Raw genomic sequence first — 24,996 nt, forward strand, 5'->3', positions numbered from 1 at the left:
TCCCTTATCAGTAGAATCTTCATGTCGTTATAAAATCCAGGCAGGGGGCCTCGGATGTTATTGTCTTAACCAATCACCATCAAATTAAGATGACTGGCGAGAAAGAGGTCAATGACATTCCTCAAAATCATCTGATTACAGTAGCGTGTTTTCATTAATATCTTGCAGCCACTCGGTCCATCTGCCTCTAGATGTGATTAGCTCTCATCTAGAAACTCGAATTCTTCGTTAGCCATCAATAGCATTTATAATTACTGACAATTTTTGCTCGGTTTTCAGAGACTGGAAAAACTTGACTACAACCAACTGCTATCCCAAATTAAAATTCAATCTACCTAGTTGAACCGAACCCCATGCGTCCATCAAGCAAAACCACCTGAAATCTCCTCCACTGCGCCAAATCTGAGTACTTTAAGGTTGAGGACCTCAAAGTGGTTGCAACTCGCATTCCTATTATCCAAGTTGAAACAAACCAAAGCTGTTGTACAAATCCGGATCCTTCCACCTTAAAGACAACAGACATGCAAATGAACAATATAATATATCCATGGGGATAACAGAATAACAGGTCTTTGTACCCTGGATCCTTCCATGACAAGGAAAGTAGCTAAAAATCATGTAAGAATAATTTACACATTCGTATATACAGCCCCCATGATGTTCCGGGCATCCTAATTTTTTTTCCATCTAACTATACAAAAGTCCAATCAAAATGAATACTGGACTCGAAACAGGGGTTAGCTCTGATTCCCATCTCTGATGCTGTGCGACAAATCAGAAGTGCTTGGTCTCGGATGATTACACTTTCAGGCATTGTCAATCATGCAGCTCCACAGGAAAAGCATGAACTGGATAAAGTGGAGAGATCCATACCAGTTCTCTTAACGGTGACTCTTCAGCTCAACTCCATGTCTAAATGCAGGTTATCTGATATTCCAAATCACTCACAAGTTATTAGCATTAGCTTGCAGCTCCTGTCGTGGACTTGAGCATCTGTCCAATTGCTAATGGCCATGACCCTTTATCAAGATAAGGTTAGGTTTGCTAAAGTGACATTGTCATTCAACCATCCTTTTCCTCTTTAAGAAGGGAGAAGGAGAGTTGGACCTACATAACAACAAGACTACATTTCCTTGAGTTCAAGAATTGCTGGGAACAAAAGGTTCAGCTAGTGGCTCTCCAAAAAAGCAGTCTATAGGAAGCTTCAGAAACCTTTTTTAGTAATGATCCTTTTTGCTCTTCTTTAGCAACATTGACATGTGATTAATGTATTCCTGGCTTGTTTGGGTCCCACCCACCAGCCACTGCAGGGCTTCAGCCGCTGCATCTTTTTCTGCACTCTTCTTGTTGTTGCAAGGCTGTCCCATAATTTGCATTCCATTGAACTCAACAGTGGCGCGAAATTGGTTGTTCTTCAATTGCTTTGTCTTGTACGATGGTGCAGCATATCCTGCCCGGGTGAGCAATGTCTGGAGCTGACTCTTGGAATTATCACCTCCAGGTCCACTATCACCCCTTGAAATTAAGGTTGGCTGTGTAGCAAAAACAGCTGGTTTTGAGGACTTGAAGAAATGGCAACCGAACACAAATCTGCCATCACAATTATCCTCTGAAACTAACAAACGCACTGCAGAGAGAAGCTCATGGTGCATGTGTATGTCCATCCTGGGATTCAGCAGCTGTCAATATTCACCACGAACAATTGACAAAAATTAACAATATCAGACCCTTTAACAGTTGGAAACTTTTAGCAAGAGAAGTGGAGAGACGGCACACAAAACATATCAAAACTAATGTAAAAATATAAATCCAGTTCCCATCGAACGTTTGCCTACTTTGGTCTGAATCAGCTCATCGAGCTCTCTCCTCAAGCTCTGATACATTTCTGCTACAGAAGGTTGCATGTAGAATTCCAGAAATCCTCCCAACATTTTCAAGTGCCCATCCTGTAAGAGAATTATGCATGGATAAACATGGTCAGTAAAAGAAAAACCACCACACGCAGTGATGCAACTCCAGCTAGCAAGTGATTTTTAAGAGATGAGAAAAACTCACAGCATCCCCTCTAGATATGCTCCCGCCAAATAGAAGCAGCACTGAATCAGAAACAGCAGTTGAATCCCGGAGAAAAACACTATTAACTTTTATCTTCTCATTGAAAACCAGCCATGGATAGGGGATTTTTGATTCTCGAGCATTAACCGAGTTCTGGGGAGAGAAAATACCAAGCAACTAAAAAGAGAACAAGGACACGGATCCCCTTACACATATTTCAGAAGAGAAGAGATAACATTAAGGAAGAGGGAACTTACAGAGTGCAGAAGCACCTGGCCATCCTCCATGGTTTTTAGTGAAAATGACTTCTCATTGTGCTGTACATGGAATTAAGTCAGCACTCATGATTTGTGAAAAGCACACAAAATTAAGTATCATCCCTCTTTTCCCACCACATCATCTAAATAGCACATTTATAAAATAAATAGGCCATTTCAAATCAAAGGAACATCACAATTCAGATGATGATGATGTGAAAGCATAAAAACCCATGAAAATAAAATGACTCACCACAATGGAGCAAATTCCAGGATAGAGGCCACTGCAAATAACTGCTCGAACCAGATGCTCATCGTGGCTCCATGCATTGCAGGTGGTTGGGTTGCCATCGACAAGGCCGGTATCCATGAGCAAGGAGAAGAACTCCTTCCGAAGAGAATCAATAGCTTTCATAGATTGCACTGAGAGAAAATTTTTCCAGCAGTACTCATATCCAGAAAGATCTCTTTCAGCATCTTTCCAGCCCTCATAGGCTCGGACAAGTGCTAGGTGGTCACTATAATCACCGGAAAACTGAGATTTTGCAGCCTCTGCAAGCTGCATAGCACAAATAGACATTAAGGGTTTTTCAGAGTAAAATATTTTACAAATGGAAAAAAATTTACGATGTTTGGCAAGTAATGATATGATGATAGTAGAATGATGATGAAGATGTGTTGCATTGATAGGAGTAGTGGTTGTGGGATGGTGGTGCAGATGGAGATGGAGATGGTGGTTGTTGAGGAGTAGTGGTTGTGGCAGCAGCAAGGTGGTGGTGGTTGAAATAATTAAAAGATTGTAAGTGGATTATTATCCATAAATTATTTTATGAAACTTCATGAGCTGAAAATATACACCGATAAATTAGCAAGGTTTAAAGGTTGATTGTAAAATATTTTATGTTGACCAATTTTCCTAACAAATATTTTAGGAGAAAATCAAGAAAACATTTCGCTGTAAAATTTTCATGCAAAACAAACACCTCCTAAATGATCATATTTTAAGAATAACAAGCAAGAATAATCAGCAGCGTTTCAGACTTCATTATCACTATGCTACTGGCCTACAACTGGAATCCCACACCCCCAAACCTCAATGCACACAAACACCCACAACAGTCACATGCCACAAAAAGAAAAACAGTAAAGCCCTACTACCCAAAGAATATTCATATCTTCAGGCAACCACACAGCATCAAAGCTGCAGAGTTTCCAGCCATTATTAGAAGTGCAATCCAAAAGCTCCCTTGCTAGCCACTGCTATGCTAAATCTATATCAGGACAGAAACCTGAGTCAACAGTTTGTTTCCCCCTTCACTATGGTGACATCTAATACTTGCATGCCAATTGGTAATACCTAAGCCTAACTACAATCTCAACAAAAGCAACTAAAGGGAAAAGGAAGTTTGCATGATCATATTCATATGAATTATTAAGAAAAGCGTAATGCAATCATGTGCAGCCCATTGAAGCCGATAGCAGACCCAGCCATAAATATAAGATTTTTTGCTTTCATCCTCATCAAAGCACATAGAGAATATGACTTTCATCTAACAATATAAGATTTGGAAGGTGACTTACATCCTTCTTGTCCAATGGCATCAAGAAAGGATCTCTGACACTAAGACCTGCAACAACAGTTAGTACTGGATCCAGGCAATTCAAAATAGCACCTAAAACGAGCATTTTTCCAAGCTTAGGCTCCACTGGAAGCATAGTCAAATATCGACCTGCCAAGTGATAGTCAGATTGAGTGGAACAAAATCTTACCATCAATATATGCTTTTGCATTAGCATAAGTTACACAAATCTAAAAACTGATAAAGAATATATAGAGAGATTTAGGCCTACCTAGAACAGTCAAGTTTTCATTCTGATCCAAGGCTCCGATGATTTTTAAATATTCAATGGCATTTTGAACCTATAATACATAAATTGAAAGCAAAAGGTCAAAAGAGGTAGGCATGAGAAAATCACTTGTATGAAGGGAAAAGTTGACAATAATTTCTACAGGCAAGGGCAAAAAATAAAAGGAAGCCTAAGCATGTCACAAGAATATAAAAATAAGAAAGAAGGGTACCGCTAATAACTCAGGCGACTGCAAAGCCCTAGATAGAAAGTCAGATATGCTTCCAAGTTTCAGACTTTTGATTTGTAGACAAATAGACTGCAAAGGCGTTCTCAAAATTTCTGGCAATTGGTACTCTGCAAAAGCATCATATACACACCTAGGATAGAGGTGATAACATTCTCCTGGTTGAACGCGGCCAGCTCTTCCTCTTCTCTACATTATACAAAATATAAAGAGAAACCAAACATGGTTAGTAAACGTGAATTTGAAAATATCAATTAAGCAGACAAATAAAAAAATTGGCATTGTGACATGATACAGAAATAGTTGCATCTCTTCCTGCAGGCCAAATATATGCCATACTGTAAGCATTTAAGCAGATAGAGTAACGTTCCTTGATCTAGCTTCTTCCTTTTATGTATTACAACTTACAAGAATAAAATAAATTCTTTTGTTCCTTTTCCCTCCTTTTCTTTTAACTGCGCACTCGCTACAAGGCTATAGTTTCATATTCTTTCTACTAAATAAACTATCTTCAACCCTGTCTACTTATCATATAAATTTTTTATTGTTTAATTACAGGAATCCAGTGATTGCCTAGATTTGAACGAGAAGTTGGGCAGAGAATGTAACTTTCTACTCTAGCCAGTAGAGTGGGCTAGCCCAATTAGGTAACCAGGAGGCCAACTCCAAATGAAATGCATACCTTAAGAGATATTGTTGGGAAAGGAATGGCAGGAATAAGGGCCACATAAGATCCAATAAACAATGGAAACACCCTAATACTAAACCATCTCAACCAAACTTTTAGAAAAAGGAATTTAGCGACAAGGGTTTTGCAACTTGACACAAGGCATTGTAGAAAACTCCTGAATTGTTATTACAGTGGCCAAGGCAGGGGAAATAGTGGTGGTCGCTTAACCCTGTATAGCTCTTCCTATTAAAACTGTTGTAAATATAGTAAATCAATTATAGGATTGATTATTGTTCTTAATAGAGTAAGTCAACTATAGGGCTTTCAGTTATAGGGCTGATTGCAGGGCTGATTTATATGCATTCAATTATAGCTTGATTCTAGGGATTTAGATTAATCCTAGACCTGTATATATACATACTGTACTCATGCATCAAGGATAAGAGAAATATCATTTTCATACTCTAACAATTCTACAAAAACAAACCCCCTTTTCAGGATTAAGGCCAACCATGCTTAACCCCCAACCAAAAAGGCTGATCAAACTAAGTTAACAGTAGATCAAGTAGTGCTACAATAATGCATAACCCTCATTAACTGCATTAATCCAGTCAACTAAAGTTGGTCAGTAATATCTTCAATCTGAATTCAACACTACACTGAATTGTTGTGATCAGTGCATGCATCAGCTAGGGGTTAAATATTTTTTTATAAATGATTTGACATTCATTGAAACTATTAGTGCTGACTGATTTTAGTCAAATATGTGAAAATCTTTGTTGGTGGTAACTGTTAAGCAACATGACACAGCTACTTAAACCATGGTTCTGATGAATGCATGCCCACAAAACATACACACATGATGAGGGGAAAAATGAAACTATTCTAGTTCTAAAAAGCTAACTTAAATGGCTCTTTGTAGATAATTGGCTTGCCTTCAATGACCAATCTAATTTATCAACCACTAAAGTTCATACGAGACCACCTACTATCTGGTCACCAAAATGAATTTCATGTACAAAAACTACAAGTGCTACTTCCCTGTTACTTGCCAAGGCAGTAATTACAGACTCTACACATGCTGGGGAGGGGAAATACCTGTCCCACTAGCCCACCATGTGTCGAACCAATACAGGAATTTATTTGACGATGAGGTTATTAAAAGAGAGAAAGAATGCTTGATAAGAAATTGTGAGGATGACTTTTTCAGATGATCAAAACACAACATGTACTAAAAAACAACACCAGATGCCATCTTGTAGCTCATATCTCCAACAGAGGAACTTACTTGTTGAGCAGAAACCTTAGAAATCCAGGAAGGAAGCAGACAAGGAGTGTTATTCAATGCATCATAGGAAGACTCCTTTGCTTTCCCACAGTCAAGAACGAAAACAATATCATTGATAGTGATACTTGTCTCAGCAATATTAGTAGCCAGTGCTATTTTCCGCACACCCTCTTCAGGCTCATCAAATATTAACCTCTAAATGCATTCCAAATACATCATATTAGTAATGTTTAAGAAAATTGAAAGGGAAGAATGTCCTGTGCAATCTTAAAAGATAGGATACCAAAAAAATATCTTAGTAAAAAGCAGCTGAAATATGCAGTAAGAATTTGCTGTTCTACTTTCCACTATTGGTTACTTATTAATTTGCAGAAAATAAGCATATGAGTGGCAAGAAACTACACAGTCAAATCAAATTAATAATCAGAAGAGTAAATTAAAAGAATAAAATTACCTGCTCTGAGCTGGCCATAGAACCATGGCAAGTGAGCAACAAGACTCGGCTTGGATCTCCTAAGAAAGGATGAGCTTGAAGCTTATCCTTCAAAGAACTTATGTCATCCCACCCCGTCATGAAAACAAGAACAGCACCTGGCCTCTCATTCTCACAAATATTACATAAGAGATATTCAACAAGATTAAAACCTATGCTATCAGGATTCCAACATGACAAAGACTCCCGAGTCTGGCTACTGTACTCCTTAAAATCGGCTGTTCTAAGAGCATCCTGATTATATTTTTTCAAAATGCAAAAAGAAAAATCAAAATATATAAAAATTACAAAATGGTAGAATATAACCTTAAGAACATCTATACCTCAACACTTGAAGCAATTTGACTCTTCCTTTTTCTCGGAGCTTGTTTGCCTATCCTCCACATCTTTTCCTGACCATAACCATCAATTTGGTTGCATTGGGTCAATCTGTAACCCGTCATTTCCAGAATATTTTCCAGAAAATGAGTTCGTACCGGGAATGTAAAACCCTAAATAAGACCGTTAAAAGAAGGACCATTAGAACAAACCTTCCAACCCATGGATTGCAATAATAATAATAATAATAATAATAATGTTAAGAGACAAATAAAAGATTTAACATGCCAAAATAGATGGATGCACATTGAATAAATAAGTTTTAACCAGTCATGGCAAGACCAATCAGCATTAAGGAAATATTTACCACAACAACAATAAAGAAAGAAACAGAACTTCCTAACTACATTGGGTAATTTAAGATTGAATAAAAATAAGATGACCACAATAAATGTGGAGAGTTGTTCTCAAACAATAATGAAATCAGAAAAAAGTACCATAGCCCATCTTTGCTCGTCAGAATAGATGTCACTCCGCATTTTCAACTTTACTCATCACATTGCCTAAACTGGTGGATTATTTAGTATACAATCAAAAAGAGTCTCACTGCACCTTCTTCTAACAAAAAAATAATTCTACTATCCTGTGAACTCATATTTTTATTCTTTAAAACTAGGGTAGAATAAACAATGACCATCATTTCAATGTATTATTGAAGGCAGAAAATCAAGAAATCCACTGGTAAATTGTTTGTATCACCAGATGCTTGTCATACCAGTGCAATGACCAAGCAAATTCATATACTGATGGATTCTAACTATAAATTGCCTCGACAAACAATGAACGAAGACGGTGCAACACTGCTAACTGGACTTTTAGCTTACTGGAATGCGTAGTATTGGAGCTCCATCAAAATATGATGAGAAAAGCTCGGCATCAAGGGTTGCACTCATCAGAATCAGCTTCAGTTCTGGCCGATGAGGAAGGAGATCCTTAAGGACAATGAGCAGAAAATCTGGTGTCAAAAGTTCATTGTGAGAAATCAGATCTCATCATCCCCAAAATAAAACCTCAAACAGCTAAAAGTTACCCTCATTCATTCCACGTTCGTGAATCTCATCCACAATCACATGAGTTATTCCTTTTAAACTTCTATCAACAAGCAGTCTTCTCAACAGGATGCCAGTGGTACAGAAGAGAAGGTGGGTATCCTTTCCCTTTACACCCTCAAGCCGAACCTTGTATCCGACCTTCAAACAAAAGCCAATAAAACAACAAGATTTGCTTCAATTTCTTGAAATGTGTTACTGATAGAAGGTAGTGATTCGGACAAAGTAACCCAGAATGTTTCTGAGAAGAAACTCACACGTTCACCCAATTTCTCCCCTCTCTCTGAAGCAATTCTTTCAGAAACAGACATAGCAGATATTCGTCTTGGCTGTGTACATATAATATTACAAACAGCTCCACGAACAGATTCTACCTCAGATTCTAAAATGAATTGTGGAATTTGCGTGGTTTTGCCGCAGCCAGTTGCACCAGAGATTATAACAATCTGTAAAATACAAAAAGTTAGGCTTTATTGCAAATCATGAAGCATTAATTCTTGAATAATATTGACAAGCAAAGCTAGGAATCAATCCACACCAGCATAACAATTCTTTCCATCCTCGTGTGTGTGGAAGTTCAACTTCAATATATAACAATAACATCCCAATAAAAAAATTAAGACAAAAAACTTGAAAGTTCAGTAGACCACAGGATTTACCATCTTCAAATACAGAAAACCTAACCGAAGTAATGATTTCCTTTTGACAAGCTTATTACATCATTGCAATGAACTTCAAAGGAGGTTTAGTAGCAGGAGAGATGGATTATAGACAAGGAAATTTATGGTAACATAAAGGTATTCTAGCTTGGTGCATTTAGACAAGCTTGAATAAACTTTATACAAACCAAGTGTGAGCTCTTAACCCTTATGCTGAATACATTCATTTCTTAGAAACACAGACAGATACCTTCATTTAAGAAAATTAATGACAACAGATTTCCATGCAAAGTTGGAACCAAACAACTTATAAAAAAAAAGAGGAAAAGAAAAAAGTACAAAAGACCTATGCATTACAAACCTGATTTTGTGAAATGGCTGCCAATATGGCATCCTTCTCTTTGTAAGCAGGAAGAGTTTTACGAAATTCAAGCATCTTGCAGCCTTCTGGAGATTCCTAAAAGAAATTAAAAAAAACTAACTTCATCATATTTCAGAATTCAAATCAGGAAACATACCGCAAAAAAAAAATTAAACCTCTTCAAGTTCTTTAATCAAAAAATTAAAAAAAAAATCAATGTTTAACAAAACTATGAATAAACATACTAGAATCTCATACAATCTTTGCAAGTACTCTGTGCATGTATTCTTACCTGGGCAACAAGTTACCTAGCACCATCCAGACTTATAGACAACCTCAATGAAGAGGAGAGTTAGCAAGTCTTAAGTCTGGACCAGTATCCACTTGTAAAAAATGGTTTTGGCTCAGGATATTATGATAGACTGTATAAACACAAACTAGTAAGGGCCTGATGAACATTTTCCCCTTCATTAGGATTACAAACTAAATGCAAGGACAAGGAACTCCAAATGTTGTCTGAAACTGATGATATTATTGTCCAAATCTTATTTGCACATATAATTTGAAAAATCCTGTGGTCCACCACATTGATATAATAAAAATGGTGAGCTAAGGTCTGTTACATGACAAGGTGCAATCCAAAACTGCTAGTTACAAGAGGGACTCTCTCTACAAATTTTCAGAACATTTATGTGAAAATGGCCATTGCAAAATGAAAATGCAACACTTTAGCTCCTCCAAGAACTGAAGTCTGGATTTGTCCCCGTAAACAACCCAAGTTTGAGAATGCGCAAGGCACCTACAATTATCTAAGCTAAGACATGGAGCAATGCCAAAAGAAAATAATCCAAATTTTATTTAAGGTAAAAAACGAAAAGGAATCTTTTAAAAATTAACCCTGCCACCATAATAATAAAGTGATGGTGTTATGAACAGAGGTTCGAACATGGGTCTACCAGTGTAAAGCCTAGGACATCGTATTTATTAGGTTTTTTTATTTAAAAAAAAATAATGGGGTATCTTATCAGTGAAAAGAGTAGAATATACTGGTATCGGAGCCTAATAATTAGTTCAGGATATTAAATTTTATAAAATACATACAGCTCAAATTTTTCCCGTGAATGAAATCCCAATATCACATCCCTTTTTAAAAAAAAAAAACGACAAACTAATTTTGGTGTGTAATTTTTAGTTAAAAAAGTACATTAATTATCTACCTGAGAAGATATTGGATCATATGGGACTTGTATGCAAGTGTGGGAAAACAAAGTGGAAAACCAATACTATTCATTTATTTGCGCGAGACGAGGAGCCACCTTCCTAGCAGTGGCAGGGGTTTAAAGCCCATCTGCAAAGCTGCTTTTTAATAATAAATAATAATAGTAATTGTGTTTACATGCTGTCTATCCTCTCAAGTCGCAAAAGAACGATTGTTCCAAAGCCAGTGGGACTGGTTTTTCTCCAGGATTTTTCTTGAGGCAATTTTTCACAAAGTAACTGGTATGGAGATTTGCCTGAGATGATAGCTATATGGAAGAGATGCATTGATATAGAAATAGATACATGACAAAGTTCCGTATTATTCAGGGTAAGATAACCTGCCAAGCTTGTTGCTGATCACACAATTGCATACTTCTCCGCCACAGAATTTTCTCCGTAACAGCCTTACTGGATGCCAGTGGCTCAGGTTGCTCAAAAAGCCCATCATCTGTGGAGAGACTACTACTGCTTGATCTAGAAAATGTATCTGGAAAATTACTATTAATCCTGGACCTTTGATAGAGGTAGTCTCCAAGATAAGCATCAACTCTTTGTAGCAAACCAAGAGGTAAGTTCACCTGCCAATTCTTCAAACCTTCAATTTAAAGCTCACAAACCATGTCTAATGAAAAGTACAAAAGCTGTATATGGAACATGCAGAAGGTTTTTCCAACAAGGGGCAAACAAATGTACAAAAGAAAACAAGAATAAATGGACATTGAAAATACATATGCGGTGTTTCGGACCTAAAATTCAATTGAAAGAGATTTAAGAGCTTAGGACGAGATGAAGCGTGCAAAAACAGGGGCCAGAAAAGAGCAAAAAAGGAAATAACACTTCAGCAATTCAGCTTTCAAAGCTAATAACGACATTGTTTTGGTTTATGAACCAAAACTACATCAGACAGATGAGAGCAGAACTTTGTAAATAGAAGCAGGAGAAAGTACCTCCCTCTGCGGACGCTTGTCATCCAAATCAAATCTGTAGTTTGGAAGCGGAGCCTTGCTAAAAACAACAACTTTCGCATAGGAATGGCTGCCAAGATAAATAAAAACAAAATCAGTAAAAACACCAAATGGAAACCAGCAGTATATCAAGAAATACAAGATACCACCTGTGCAAGCCCATTTTACTCGCAAGAGCAGCTATTTGCTCAAAATCACGCCGGTCCTTTTTCTCTCTTGAAATCAACTCTTGCTTCTCCTTGTCATGCAAAAGCATTGTTAATTTCCGTTTCCACTCCTCAATGTCATCAGAAAGGTAAGCACCCTAACAACCAGAGTTTTGAAGAACAATTAAAAAATTAAAAATTAAGCTAAATTGATTCGATATCGAAATTACATTGATCGATACGTTACTCACAGGTTGAACCACGGGGGAGTCCGTTTCAAGATCAGAGCCTTCCTCTGATTCTCGGTCATCGTAGGCAGAAACAAATTTCGGTGCCGGTTTCTTATTACTGTTAAAATCATTATTATCAGCGACGCCGTTTCTCTGTTGTTGATGAAGAGGAGGACGGTTTCTAGGGTTTAAAACAGTAGTGCTCTCGCTGTGATTTTCGCGAAATTTGGAGCCAATTGGAGGATAAGGAGAAGAAGCATTAGAGGAGGAGTGACAGTAGGGAGTGGAGACGAGGGAGCGGATACGGCAGTGTGGAGGGACGTAAACGGCGCCTAATGAGGAAGGCGGCGACCGGTCCTTCATTGCTGTGGAGGAGACAGATGTCGAGGGTTTTACGGTTTGGGGAATTTGCCAGGGAGGTGAATGAAGGAGAGAAGATAGCATGCGAGGTGAAATAACGGTATCGTTTTTGGTGGAAAAATTTTACAGGTTCTGATCGATGATTCTTCAGGTTGTTCTCTGGCGGTGTGCCGGCTTAACAGTTGAGTTGAGCGAGCTTGTCCTTCTAGATCGAAACGATAGTGTCTATTTTCACGCGCCTTGTCTTTCTACCTCCTTTCTTTTTCGCTCCGCCATCTGCACCTCATTTAGTTTTCGAATTTGATAGCTAAATTTATAGGCCGGGTCACTTATTTTTACAGTGTAAAAAAAGATTTTCATTGATATAAAACAAGAAAAATCTATATTCCATGTAATGGAAAGAGATTGCCCGCTTTATCATAATGGCAACCCTGTAAGCAAACCAAGAAAATACCATAAAAAATTTAATCAATTAATTTAATTTAATTTAAAATTTCTTGATAATTTATGTTTTTTTCAAAATAAATAAAAAATCTCATAAGAAAATATTTAAAGATAAGACCAAAGAAAATTAACTCAAAAAAAAAACCAAAATCTGAGTAAACTTTCTGAATTTGAGTTAATCTAATTTGTTAAATTTCATATTTATATTCTATTAAATTTCATTTAACATTGAAGATGAGATAAGTTGATTTAATTTAATTTAATAAAAAAATAAAATTCCTTTTAATAAAACAAGATCTAACAAATATCACACAAAAAAAGCCGAGGCAATATTAACTAATTTAATATAATTAAAAAAATCATTTTAAAAAAGCTATATATAGCAAAGACAAGAAAAAAAAACTAAGACAACTCATGTTATTTTCAAAACTTTTGAAAAATCCCATAAAAAGTAGAAAAAAATACGAGGTAATGAAACTAAAATATTAAAAAATAAAAGAAAGCAAACAAATAAATCCGGACAAACCTTCTATTCCTTGATTAATATCTCAAACTCGCAACTCATTAAGTAGACTCAAGCTTGATTAAGAAGGCCAGCTCTTGACAAAGTTGATATTAAATGATAAAATCACAAAAAAAAAATTCAAATTAAAAAAATAAAGGTAAAAAAATAAAATAAAAATAAGGATCAAATTTGATAGGAAAAAAACTCAAAAATAATAAAATTAAAAAAATATATTTTAAATAAAATAAATAATAATTAAAAAAATAAAAATAAAAATTAATATATAAAAAAATCCATCAACTTAATGCTATAACTTAAATTTTATTTCATTAAAAAAAAAAACAAGGAAATGAATAGATTAATTTGGATTAACTTAATTTTAAAAAAATATATAATTTTGATAAAAATAAATTAACAAGTTCCACCCAGGGTCTAATAAAAAAAATGAAGATTTACCCCAGATCAATAAGGTCATGAGTCAAACCATGTCAATTCCTTACTTTATTTTTTTTCAACCCAAACCATTTTTTCTTCGACCCAGGACCAAGTTCATTCTAAATCAACTTAAATCACCTTAACAGGGCTGTAATTATTATTTTTTTCAAAGAAATGTATTTAAAATGTATCTTGACGCTGCTGGGCCATTTTCAAAATGTATCTTTAAAAATAAGAACATACATATATATATATATATATATATATATATATTCTTCTTTATTACACTAAACCCACCTCACCGATCGAAGCTGGCAAAAGTTTTCCTTTCGCGACGATATTATTCAAGCTCTCTGGCGTTAGCCACATAAGAAATAAACAAAGAAGCTTATCATCTAATGCTATAACTTCTCAGCTTGCATAGCTAGCAAATTAACAAGGAACAATACAAAAGGCGAAATTACATATTATTTGGGGGCAAGGAGTACTAGTTTGATTAATGCTGCTCAATAGGTATAGCCCTTTACGAACATTCCCTTCGTAGCTTCCTCGCTTTCACCCTCGGCAGAATACCTTCCAAGCTGAGCCAAGGAGTTAGCCTTGGCACGCACCAAAAGTGACTTCTGAGCAGCTTCCACCTTATCAGGGCGTCCTTGCCATGTCTTGAGCACGGTGTTCTGCAGTGCACGTGCATATGAGAAGGAAACATGCCATGGGTTGGGGCTTTGGTTCATTGCATTGAGGTTGAGGGTTGCTTGCACTTCAGATTGCCCTCCAGACAAAAACTGAAAAGTAGACAGAAGTAGCTCACTTTGCAGCAGTGACCAAATTACTCTCAAATCATCGTCAATGATTCAACAAAATTTCAAATTAAAGTCAATATATAGATTGCTGTAAGGAGAGCTTCAATTCCTTTCACTATCTTGAATCAATCTGTTTACCACAATAAATTTGGATCCAATTTTCAAGAAATCAGTATCCATCTCCTTTCACCAACAGAAGTTTAAAATCTCTTAAAAAGGACACTTGGCAACATTCTAGACCAAATTGCGAGTAATAATAGGATCAATCATATCATTCAATTTATAAGCCCAGTCCCCATTATAGGACATGCAATATTTGGCTTTAGGCACTCGAGACCTTTACTATTCAATTTCACATGGTAAGAAGAGGGAACTGAAGTGTTCAAGAAATAAATGTACATCAATTTAGATTCCTGATAAAAACAGGGTTCCAGTATTCATACCATGATACCAGGAACTGCAGGAGGTACTCTCCTTTTAAGCATCGTAAGTGTATATTTGGCTATGGTATCTGCTGATGCCTTCTCCTTGTGTTCAGCCCCTGGCGTTACCATGCTAGGCTTAAGTAGGATGCCCTCAAACACAACATTGTTTTCAGCCAAATAGTAAAAGACTTCTGACCAGACCTTCTCAGCAACTTCAAGGGTCCTGTCAATTGGATGGTCCCCATCAAGTAGAATCTCAGGCTCAACTATGGGCACAAGACCGTTATCCTGCACACAAAATTTATCATCAACAAAGAATAGCAAAGAACCTCAAAAAACTTGAATCTCATAGTACTAAAATGAGGAATGGGTGTAGTTTAGCTTTATCAGGACTTGACAACTTCGTAACAATAAAAGTCAACCTATTTTTAGATAGGAAAATCCCAACCAACATTCCAAACTGCTAATCACCTGAACAAAATCTGAGAAGTAACATAAATCAGCACAAACCACAGACTACCCCTACCTCTCCCAGCCAAGAAAAGAGATGTAGAATAAAGGGAAAAGGAATGCATTGGAAAGGTTTGGAAATATGAGTGAGGAATGCGCTATGAGAACAAAAGAATACCTGAGAAATGGCAGCATATCGTGCAAGCCCCCATGCAGCTTCCTTGACAGCCAGAGCAGAAGGGCCACAGGGAATGCTGACAACAGTCCTCCTGGATATTGCAACGTGATCATGCAACAATAAAACACAAGGAATATAAAATGCTATTGGAATAGCAGACAAATTAAATGGATTAACAAAAGCACAACAATATTACATAGAACTTGAGCAGACTTACCACTTAGCAAAACGTGCACCTTGCTTGTAATATTCAGCAGATCTTGAAGCCAATCCATCCAAACCTTGGCACCAAGACTCGTTGTTTGAACCTGGTAGGGGGACTAAACCCTGAAACAATAAAAGTTACGTAGTAACACATACATAAGCTCATTGTGAAAGTGAAAAACCAAATATCCAATACATGATTTATATTTTGTAAATTCTATTGACCATGCACCTTGTCAACTTTGATGCCAGGTACAATGTTCTCATCACGCAGGCAATCCACGAACTTCTTTCCATCAGTTGTAGACTGGTAAAGTGTCTCCTCGAAAAGAATGGCACCAGAAATGTATTCGCCAAGACCAGGAGTAGTCAATAAAAGTTGTCTGTATGCTTGTCGGTTGGTTTCGGTGTTATCCAAGCCAATAGATGCCAACCTCTTCCCACAGGTTGCATTTGATTCGTCTATGGCAAGGATACCACGACCAGGTGATGCAATAGTTTTCTACACCATCAATCCAGAAGCCAGACTCAGTTTTGCACAATAAACTACGTAAATAAAAACAAATGATGACCCAATTCTTTGTCTCCTTCCATTCTGAATAAAATCTAGAGATACTGAAGCGATATACAGAACAACAATTATTGAAAGGAATAAATAACAAAATCATTCAATATATACACGTACAGGTCATATATATATAAATAAATTTTAGAAAGCAAAACGATGTATAGAAAAGAATATAATTAATTCGAAATTAAAAAAACAAAAAAATAAATTTTATGAAATGATGCCTGGATTTAACATAAGCTTAATAGATGTAACAGTTGAAGCATTCCAAGCAATCTAATCATAAACAAGTTCGAATATCTGATTTGTCAACCAGCAAATCTAATAAAGCATCAGCAACGAAAACAAGTCTAAATAAAAGAAGAAGAAGAAGATGGAACTAACAGCGGTTTGGACGAGCTCGTCAGTGTAAGAGTTGGCACGGATCGAAAAGGAGACTCGGCGAGTTGAGGATCCCTGAGATCGCTGGCCGAAAGGTGACTTTTGGCCGATCCATGAAGACGACGCTGCGTTTAGCTTTACAAGGTTTGCACAGGCCATCACTTCGAGATATAATAATTAGATCAAGATCGAGAGAGAAGTTAGGTTTTCGACGTTTACGAGAAAATTGGCTTTCGCGGTCTGCTAAGGTTTTTCCTCTTTTTCTCTCTCACTCTGTTTTGGTTCTGTGTTTGTGGTTAGGTGGGATTATAACACGAGTGCGAAAGTGAAGTATAGTTGTGTTTTGCAACTTTTACCTCGTGGAATCCGGACTGAGCTCTGGGGAGGGAATAGGACAAGAAACAAGCGGGGATACCAAACAGTCCCTTTAGGTGGATTTGTTTTTGTCCCGTGTTTACCAGATTGTCCTCGCGTTGTTGACAAGTCATAAGCGATTCGTTTTTTTGACCAGCTAACACACCCGCATAGTTCATTTGGTTTAGCTTTTTGATTAATCTACCCCTTTATCATGAAATTTGATAGAAAAGATTTTAAGCCCCTATTAACCCTAACCGGCTCCATAGGTCGATCAATAACTAGGCCAACCGAAGCCTAGATTGGTAAAAACACAGTCCCATCACATTACACTGCAAAATTATTTGGTTTGGCACATAACAAATTACTGTTTTCACTTCAAATATTTTTTTCAGGATCATATAAAATAATATTTATGATATTGTATACAAAGTTCGGTGACAAATGTTTCAAGAACACCGTGACGATATATTAGAGGTCATCATTTTATATTCAATTCAGTTTTTATTAAAAAATAATTAAATTGATTTTTTTAAAAAGAAAAATCAAAACCAAACTGGAACCGGTTCAAACCGACTGGTTTCGGTTCGGTTATTTTAGAACAAAAACCGATTCAAACAGGTTTGGCTCGTTTTTCCCAGTTTGGCTTGGTTTGTTTCTTGTTTGGTTCGGTTTTTCTCGATTTGCGTTCTGTTTGGTTCGGTTTTTTCAGTTTCAGGCTTATAAAACCGAAACCAAATTGGTCGGTTTTTTTAAAATTCTAATCGATTTTTTTTCACAGTTCGGTTTTTTCGGTTATTTTTTTTCTAGTTTCTCGGTTTTTGATTTTGTTGCTCACCCCTACCATATATAAGTGAAAAAAGGAGTATTGATAACCTTAAGAGGTGTAGCTCTACTGATCAGATCTTAGATTTGCTCCCTAAAGATCATCATTTTGAGTCCTATAAATCTTAGGACCACTGAAGGCTTACATGGTCGTTAACTTCAAGGTCCATGGGATTAGTCGAACTACGTGCAAGTTATCCAGACACCCACATTAATAATAATAATAATAATAAAAGAGTATTTATGCCACGTGATAGGGTATTTGTATATGAGAGTTTGTTGAGAATTTAGAGTAAAGACTTTGAGTGTGTTTGGTATTGCGGTAGCTGTTGTGGTTGTGGTTAAAAAAAAGTTGTTTTATAAAAAGTACTTTTAGTTGAGGTTGATTTGAAAAAATAGGTGTTTGATTAAAACTGTGGTTGAAATTGAAGTTGAAGAAAAAGTAGTTTAATGTATTTGGTTAAAAATGCTTTTGAAATTGAGGTTATAAAATAATTTTAAAATATATATATTAATATTGATGGTTTTAAATTTAAATATTATAGAATTAACTACTTTTATTACATCATGAAATAAATAATACTTGATATAAAATATTTTTTATTATTCCATTAAACTATTTATAATTCCATTACATACAAAATTCAACCGATCAGAACTATAGTTTTCATAATTTTGTGAGCGTGTAATAAAATCAGATAAAATAAAATTAATATTACAGTGCGAGTGAATTTAATTTACTCTATACTAGTTTTTCAGGAAAAAAAATATTGTTCATTTCACAATGCGAGTATATTTAATTTACTCTAAACTAATTTTTTTTAAAAAAAAACTCTTAAAAAAATTAACAGACTTAATAAAAAAAAAAAACTGTGCACGTGAACAGTGCAATTCACTGAACAGTGTGCCATCACAGGTTGAAACTCTCGTGCAAAAGCTAAAATACTGCTTCTAAAGAATCGTGGTCCTGCCGCATATAAATGACGGGACCCATGTGTTTTAATTAAGATAATATTTGTAACCAAACAACCATTCATGTGTTTTTAAATAAACACAAACGCTAACGGATTTAAAAACACATGGATTCTTTATAATGCAGTTACAGTGAGTTTTTAACACTTTCAAGTTTCAACAGCTCAGGGGTTCAGATTCTCTCCCTGAAATATTTGAGCTTAAAAACTATCTCATTATAAGAGAGGGTTAAAGTAGCCTCCCATCTTTGCAGCAGCGACCACTTTGGTTCGTCGTGGATAATATGACTTTCTCTGCCCGACTAGCTACTTTACTTGAGTCCTTGATTGTCTAACCATCGATTATGAACTGCAAGATTTTACAATCACTTGGGATTTAGGGCGCCAAGGTCAAGGCATGCATGGAAGATTTGGTGATAGTGAATCGTGATCCACCGCAGCTTTCACCTAACATTTGACATTCAAGTTCCTTTTGTTTTCCGTTATATATATATATATTAAACATTTGATATCCAGTGTTGAGATCCCATCAGCACTGTAACTTGTTTATATAACTTGTTTTTTAAGTTTTTTAAGACTTGTTTGAGAATGTGGTAACGGTTTAAAATATTTTTTACTTAACAATATATTAAAATAATATTTTTTTATTTTTAAAAAATTATTTTTAACATCAACATGTTAAGATAATATAAAAACATAATAAAAATTAATTTTTTTAAAAAATTAAATTTTTAGAAAACATGTTTTCAAATACGCCCTTAAGCTATTTCGTTGGTTAGAAATTAGTTTTATTTTGAAAAGTGGTTTCTATAGAAAATAAAAACAAATATGATAGATAAAAAGTTTGAAAAATGATGAAATTGAAAAAAAAATCTAATTTTATAAATTATTTTAAATAAAATAAATAGCAATAAAAAATAAAAGACCATATATGATAGATAAAAAAATTCAATTAAGAAAAAGATAAGAAAACAATCAAAAGAATGAATATCAGAGCTGATATAAAAATCAGATTTTAATAAAAAAAATTGAAAAAAAAAATAATTCAAAATAAAATACATAACAATAAAAGATTAATGACCAGATTTAATATAATCAATGAATAATAAGATATTTTTAAAATTATTTGTAATTTTTGAAAAGTATTTTTCTTCTAAAATAAAAGAAAAATAATCTCCTGAAAATCAAGTCAATTTTTTTATTTATTATAAAATATTTATTATTAATTAATTTTTTTTAATAGTAAATAAACACTAAAAAAAATTTAAAAGTAATTTTTAAAAAACTATTTTACATAAGCTTACTTTTGCAAAATCAAATGGGCATTATTATGACATTTTGTATCTTTCAGTACCCAGCTGTCATCCTCAACCAGCAATAGATCTTTCTAAAGTATATCATCTCACTTAATTTTATTTTAAAGGAAATCATTTTTTAGAAAAGTGCTCTCCTGTTTTTAGTTTGACGTTATAAAAATCATTGTAAAGATTTTTTATTATTTTTTTATATTTTTTGATAATTTAAATGTACTATATAAAAAATAATTTTTTAAAAATGATAAAAAATATAATTATATATATATATATTTAAATAAAAATTACTTTAAAAAATAATTATTACCACTAAAATTTTCTTATTATGAGCTCAACCCTGTATAAAATGAGATCAAGAAGTCCCTGTGTCTCTGGGCTTTGAATTGCATAAGAGGAGGTCACTAGCTGGATTAAATATATGAAGAAAAACAAAATTTTATAGGTGTAATTCAACTAGTGGTTCTAAATTTAATATTAGATCAAGAGATCACAAATTCAAGTTTTATAAATTTCATGGTCACTTGAGGTTTACATGATTGTTAACTTTAAGACTTGTAAGATTAGTCGAGGTGTGCGCAAGTTAGTCCGGACACCACACACACACATATATATATATATATATATATATATATATATATATATATTAAATGCCGGATTTTGAATTAAATTCTTCCTAGTCATGGCTGAAGTCGGTGCAGGCCGCCATAGCGACCTTCCTCCAAAATTTAAAATAAGTCTTGAATTCAAGGGAATGGCTATTGGCACAGCCTCGCTCCTTTTTTTTTACACAGAAAATACCTAAATTGCCCTTACACCCCAAAACCTAAATTGCCTGTGAATCTATTCCTTAAACTCGGAAAAATCAAGATTATCAATGGATCAAAATTTTCAACACCTTTGTTTTCAATCTTCTTCTTTTTTCTTTTTTATTTTCAAATTCTCCATAAAAAAAAATCATGCTATTTTATAGCTTGAAAATTATCGATGGTTAAGATTGTTAAGTATATTTTGGTGTTTGCTGAGAAATGATATAAGAGAAAGGAAGAAATGTTTTGTGTATTTATTAACGTAACTGAAGACCATATATATAGCCTTTACAAAGATTGAAAACAGAAGCTAATAATAGAAATAATAACAGAATAACAGAATCCTAAACAATAGGATTTATTCAAGACTAGAAATCAGCTAAGTCCTAAAGACTTGTTCAACTGGAAACAAACTCTAACATCCTCTCTTAAACTATGTGCTAGTAAAAGCACTTAGTTTACGTCTGGAAATGTGCAGACCCCCATCAGACTTCTTAATTTTATGAACACATCCAGTTTCAAAGGCTTGGTCATTATGTCTGCTATTTGCTCTTGTGTATTACAGTGAACCATCTTAACAACACCATCTTTAGTGAGCTCACGGAGGAAATGAAATCTGATGTCTATATGTTTGCTTCGGCCATGTAGAACAGGATTCTTTGACAGCTCAATAGTTGAACTATTGTCACAGTAGACAGTTGTGCCATCACTTTGAATTAGACTGAGGCTTCCCATAATTCTTCTCATCCAAACCACTTGACAAGCACATGCAGCAGCAGCAACAAATTCAGCTTCAGTGGTGGACAATGTAACTATTGGTTGCTTCTTGGATGACCAAGATACTGCACCTGAATTGAACATGAATACATAGCCTGAAGTACTTTTTCTGTCATTTAAATCCCCGGCATAATCACTGTCGGTGTAAGCAATTAATTTGTCTTCTCCTCTCTTGCTATAAAATATTCCAAACTCACAAGTTCCCTTCAAATATCTCAACACTCTCTTGGCTGCCTCAAAATGAAGTGCTGTAGGGTGATCCATATATCTACTTAGTAGACTGACCACAAACATAATATCAGGTCGAGTGGTAGTTAAATACATTAAACTACCCACAATTTGCTTGTAGTGGCTGCTATCTAACTTTACTCCAGCTGTATCTTGCATCAGTTTAGAACCGGGTACAATTGGATTAAGCACAGGATTGCACTTATCCATACCGAACCTTTGCAACACCTCATTCACATACTTTCTTTGATGAATGAAAATGCCCTCCTGTTCTTGCAAAACTTCTATACCCAAAAAATACCTCATTCTTCCTAGATCAGTCATATCAAACTCATGCATCATGGATTTCTTAAAATCAGTAAACATGTGTTCATCATTGCCGGTGAAGATTAAATCATCTATGTAGAGACAAACAATTAAAAGTTTACCTCCTTCATGCGTTTTGATGAACAAACTATGCTCATATGGACACTTCTCAAAACCTTCCTTCGTAAAATAAGACTCGATGCGACTGTACCACGCTCGGGGAGCCTGTTTCAAACCATACAGTGCCTTTTTCAATTTGTATACTTTGTGCTCATTACCTTTCTTCTCATAGCCTGGAGGTTGCTCAACAAAAACATCTTCAGAAAGATCTCCATGCAAGAAAGCCGACTTAACATCAAGTTGAAAAATCATCCACTGCTTTTGAGCTGCTAAAGAGATTACTAAACGAATTGTATCCATACGTGCTACCGGGGCAAACACTTCGGTATAATCAATTCCATGCTCCTGAGTGTAGCCCTTTGCAACTAACCGGGCTTTGTGTTTATCTATCCCACCATTCTCGTTGAACTTTGTCTTATACACCCATTTTACCCCAACCTTTTTGGCATCAGTAGGCAAACATGTTAACTCCCAAGTGTCATTGCGTTCAATTGCATCTATTTCTGCATCCATGGCCATTCTCCACTTAGCATCTTTCACTGCTTCATAAAAGAACACAGGATCATCTGCAGCAGCAAACATGACCATATAAGAATCTTCCTCAGATAAATCTTCCCCACTGACATAGTCCCTCATCCACAAAGGTCTTCTATGTTCCCTTTCAGGTCTGCTACGTGTATTCCCACTGCTGCTTGCTTGGACTGTTGGACTTAAAATCTATTGACTCGCAGAAAATGTATTGCTACGTGTATTTGAGAGATTTCTGCGATCAATGCTCTCTTCTGGATCAGCATGTGGTTCAAGGTGTTCACTGTCTGCCCTGTGATCTGCTGCAAAGTCATTGTTTGCTTCATCTGCTGCTGCAAAGTCTGTTGCTGCAACTGAAACCACTGCTGCAACGTCATTATGTGCATCATTTGCCCTATCACCAGTTGCAAAAAATTCTTCATGTTGATCAGTGTTTTCCCATTCCAGAGCAATAGTATCAGCAGCAACTGAACTCTCACTCCAATCCCAACTACTGTTTTCATCAAATATCACATCCCTGCTCACGATAATTTTCTGTGAAATGGGATCATATAGGCGATATGCCTTTGATTCTCTGCTGATGCCAAGTAAAACACATTTGACACTTTTATCATCCAGCTTGCTTCTCTTGCAGTCAGGAACATGAGCATAAGCTATGCAACCGAAGACTCTAAAGTGATGGACTGACGGTTTGATGCCACTCCAGGCTTCTTCTGGGGTCTTGTTGTTAACTACAAATGTTGGACTTCTGTTCAAAAACATGAACAGTCCAATTTACAGCTTCTGGCCAAAATTTCTTCGGTATCTTCTTTGTTGACAGCATGCTGCGGACCATGTTCATGATGGTGCGATTTTTCCTTTCTGAGACGCCGTTTTGCTGAGGAGAGTAGGCAGCTGTAAGTTGACGACGTATGCCATGCTCATCACAAAAGACTGCAAATTCTTGTGATAAGAATTCACCTCCACGATCAGTACGAAGACTGTGAATACATAAGCCAGTCTCCTTTTCAACGTGATTCTTAAACATTTTGAAAACTGTAAAGGCTTCAGATTTTGTCACAAGAAAATAGGCCCAAACTTTACGACTATAATCGTCAATAAATGTGATTATATATCTCTTGTTGCTATTTGAAACAGGAGTAATAGGACCACAAATGTCAGAATGTATAAGTTGAAGAACCTGAGTAGCTCGCCATGTAGATTCTTTTGGAAAAGAATTTCTCTGTTGTTTTCCTGTCAAACAGTCTCCACACACTGTTGATGGTGCAATTAAATTTGGCAAGCCGATCACCATCTCTTTTTGTTGAAGAAGATTTAATCCCGTGAAACTAAGATGTCCATATCTGTTATGCCACAGCATAGCATTCTCCTCTGATGAAGATTTAAGACACACCTGCTCCTGTTCGCTGGACTCCTTAGGCTGCTCCTGTTCGCTGGACTCCTTAGGCTGCTCGTGCTTGCTGGACTTCTTAGATAGTGAGTTAAAACACACCTGCTCACTACATTCCTTAAGCTGCACCTGAGCAAATAACTTGAACATTCGGTTTGAAGACATGGTAATCTCAATGATCAAGCCTTTTTCAGAATGATATATCTTGCATGTTTCCTTTTGAATAAGGATAGCAAGACCTTTCTCAGCTAATTGTCCCATGCTCAATAAACTGTTTTGCAAGCCTGGGACGTAAAAAACATTTGTAATGATTTGTACAAAACCATTCACGAACATTCTGATATTTCCTTTTCCAGTAACAAGCATTTTAGAATTATCTCCCAGTTTTACTGTTTCTCTAAAGCTGGCATCAAAATCAGAAAATAACTCCTTCTTACCACACATGTGGTTGCTGCATCCTGAGTCAAGAAACCATAACTCCTCCATGTTTGTTGCCTTCTCATTTATATACGCCATTAATAGCATTTCTTCTCCCCCTTCTGCATAATGTGCCACTCCTTCACTCTCCTTCCTTGGACACTCATATGCAAAGTGTCCTAATCTGTGACAGTAATAACACTCAATAGTGGATTTGTCAAGATAACGTCTTCCACCTCCTCCTCGGCCTCTGCCTCTGCCCCTGCTTGATCCTCGAATTCCTCCTCGCCAACCTGATGATT

The 24,996-nt window shown here is 35.7% G+C and overlaps 2 protein-coding genes across 2 annotated transcripts; both read right to left on the minus strand.

The window, feature by feature from the left end:
* Positions 1–522: 522 nt before the first annotated feature.
* Positions 523–12,563, minus strand: LOC7459805 (DExH-box ATP-dependent RNA helicase DExH5, mitochondrial). The gene is made up of 19 exons (XM_024610036.2): positions 11,928–12,563; positions 11,680–11,834; positions 11,513–11,600; positions 10,904–11,143; positions 9,306–9,401; positions 8,543–8,731; positions 8,267–8,426; positions 8,061–8,191; positions 7,182–7,349; positions 6,820–7,092; positions 6,366–6,560; positions 4,393–4,596; positions 4,164–4,233; positions 3,894–4,042; positions 2,566–2,871; positions 2,313–2,372; positions 2,056–2,208; positions 1,836–1,946; positions 523–1,679 (listed from the first exon to the last, which is right to left on the minus strand). Exons 1-19 carry the CDS (start codon positions 12,348–12,350, stop codon positions 1,218–1,220), a joined length of 3,633 nt encoding a protein of 1,210 aa, XP_024465804.1. The 5' UTR covers positions 12,351–12,563; the 3' UTR covers positions 523–1,217.
* Positions 12,564–13,953: 1,390 nt separating this feature from the next.
* Positions 13,954–17,005, minus strand: LOC7459807 (fructose-bisphosphate aldolase 3, chloroplastic). The gene is made up of 6 exons (XM_002315872.4): positions 16,663–17,005; positions 15,943–16,212; positions 15,724–15,833; positions 15,507–15,597; positions 14,897–15,166; positions 13,954–14,435 (listed from the first exon to the last, which is right to left on the minus strand). The coding sequence occupies exons 1-6, from the start codon at positions 16,816–16,818 to the stop codon at positions 14,157–14,159; spliced, it is 1,176 nt and encodes a 391-aa protein (XP_002315908.3). The 5' UTR covers positions 16,819–17,005; the 3' UTR covers positions 13,954–14,156.
* Between the last annotated feature and the right edge of the window lie 7,991 nt (positions 17,006–24,996).

Source organism: Populus trichocarpa, chromosome 10 (assembly GCF_000002775.5).
Source record: "Populus trichocarpa isolate Nisqually-1 chromosome 10, P.trichocarpa_v4.1, whole genome shotgun sequence".
NCBI lineage: Eukaryota > Viridiplantae > Streptophyta > Magnoliopsida > Malpighiales > Salicaceae > Populus > Populus trichocarpa.

What these genes read in the sequence shown, in the direction of transcription:
- LOC7459807 (XM_002315872.4), bottom strand. Translation starts at nt 16,818, where the DNA reads ATGGCCTGTGCAAACCTTGTAAAGCTAAACGCAGCGTCGTCTTCATGG. An exon ending in CTGGCATCAAAGTTGACAAG is followed by an intron (nt 15,834 to 15,942) that starts GTGCATGGTCAA and finishes TTATTGTTTCAG; the next exon opens with GGTTTAGTCCCCCTACCAGG. An exon ending in CTGCAGTTCCTGGTATCATG is followed by an intron (nt 14,436 to 14,896) that starts GTATGAATACTG and finishes TCTACTTTTCAG; the next exon opens with TTTTTGTCTGGAGGGCAATC.
- LOC7459805 (XM_024610036.2), bottom strand. Translation starts at nt 12,350, where the DNA reads ATGCTATCTTCTCTCCTTCATTCACCTCCCTGGCAAATTCCCCAAACC. An exon ending in AGTAAAATGGGCTTGCACAG is followed by an intron (nt 11,601 to 11,679) that starts GTGGTATCTTGT and finishes TTATCTTGGCAG; the next exon opens with CCATTCCTATGCGAAAGTTG. An exon ending in CTGGAATTTGCTCCATTGTG is followed by an intron (nt 2,373 to 2,565) that starts GTGAGTCATTTT and finishes TTCCATGTACAG; the next exon opens with CACAATGAGAAGTCATTTTC.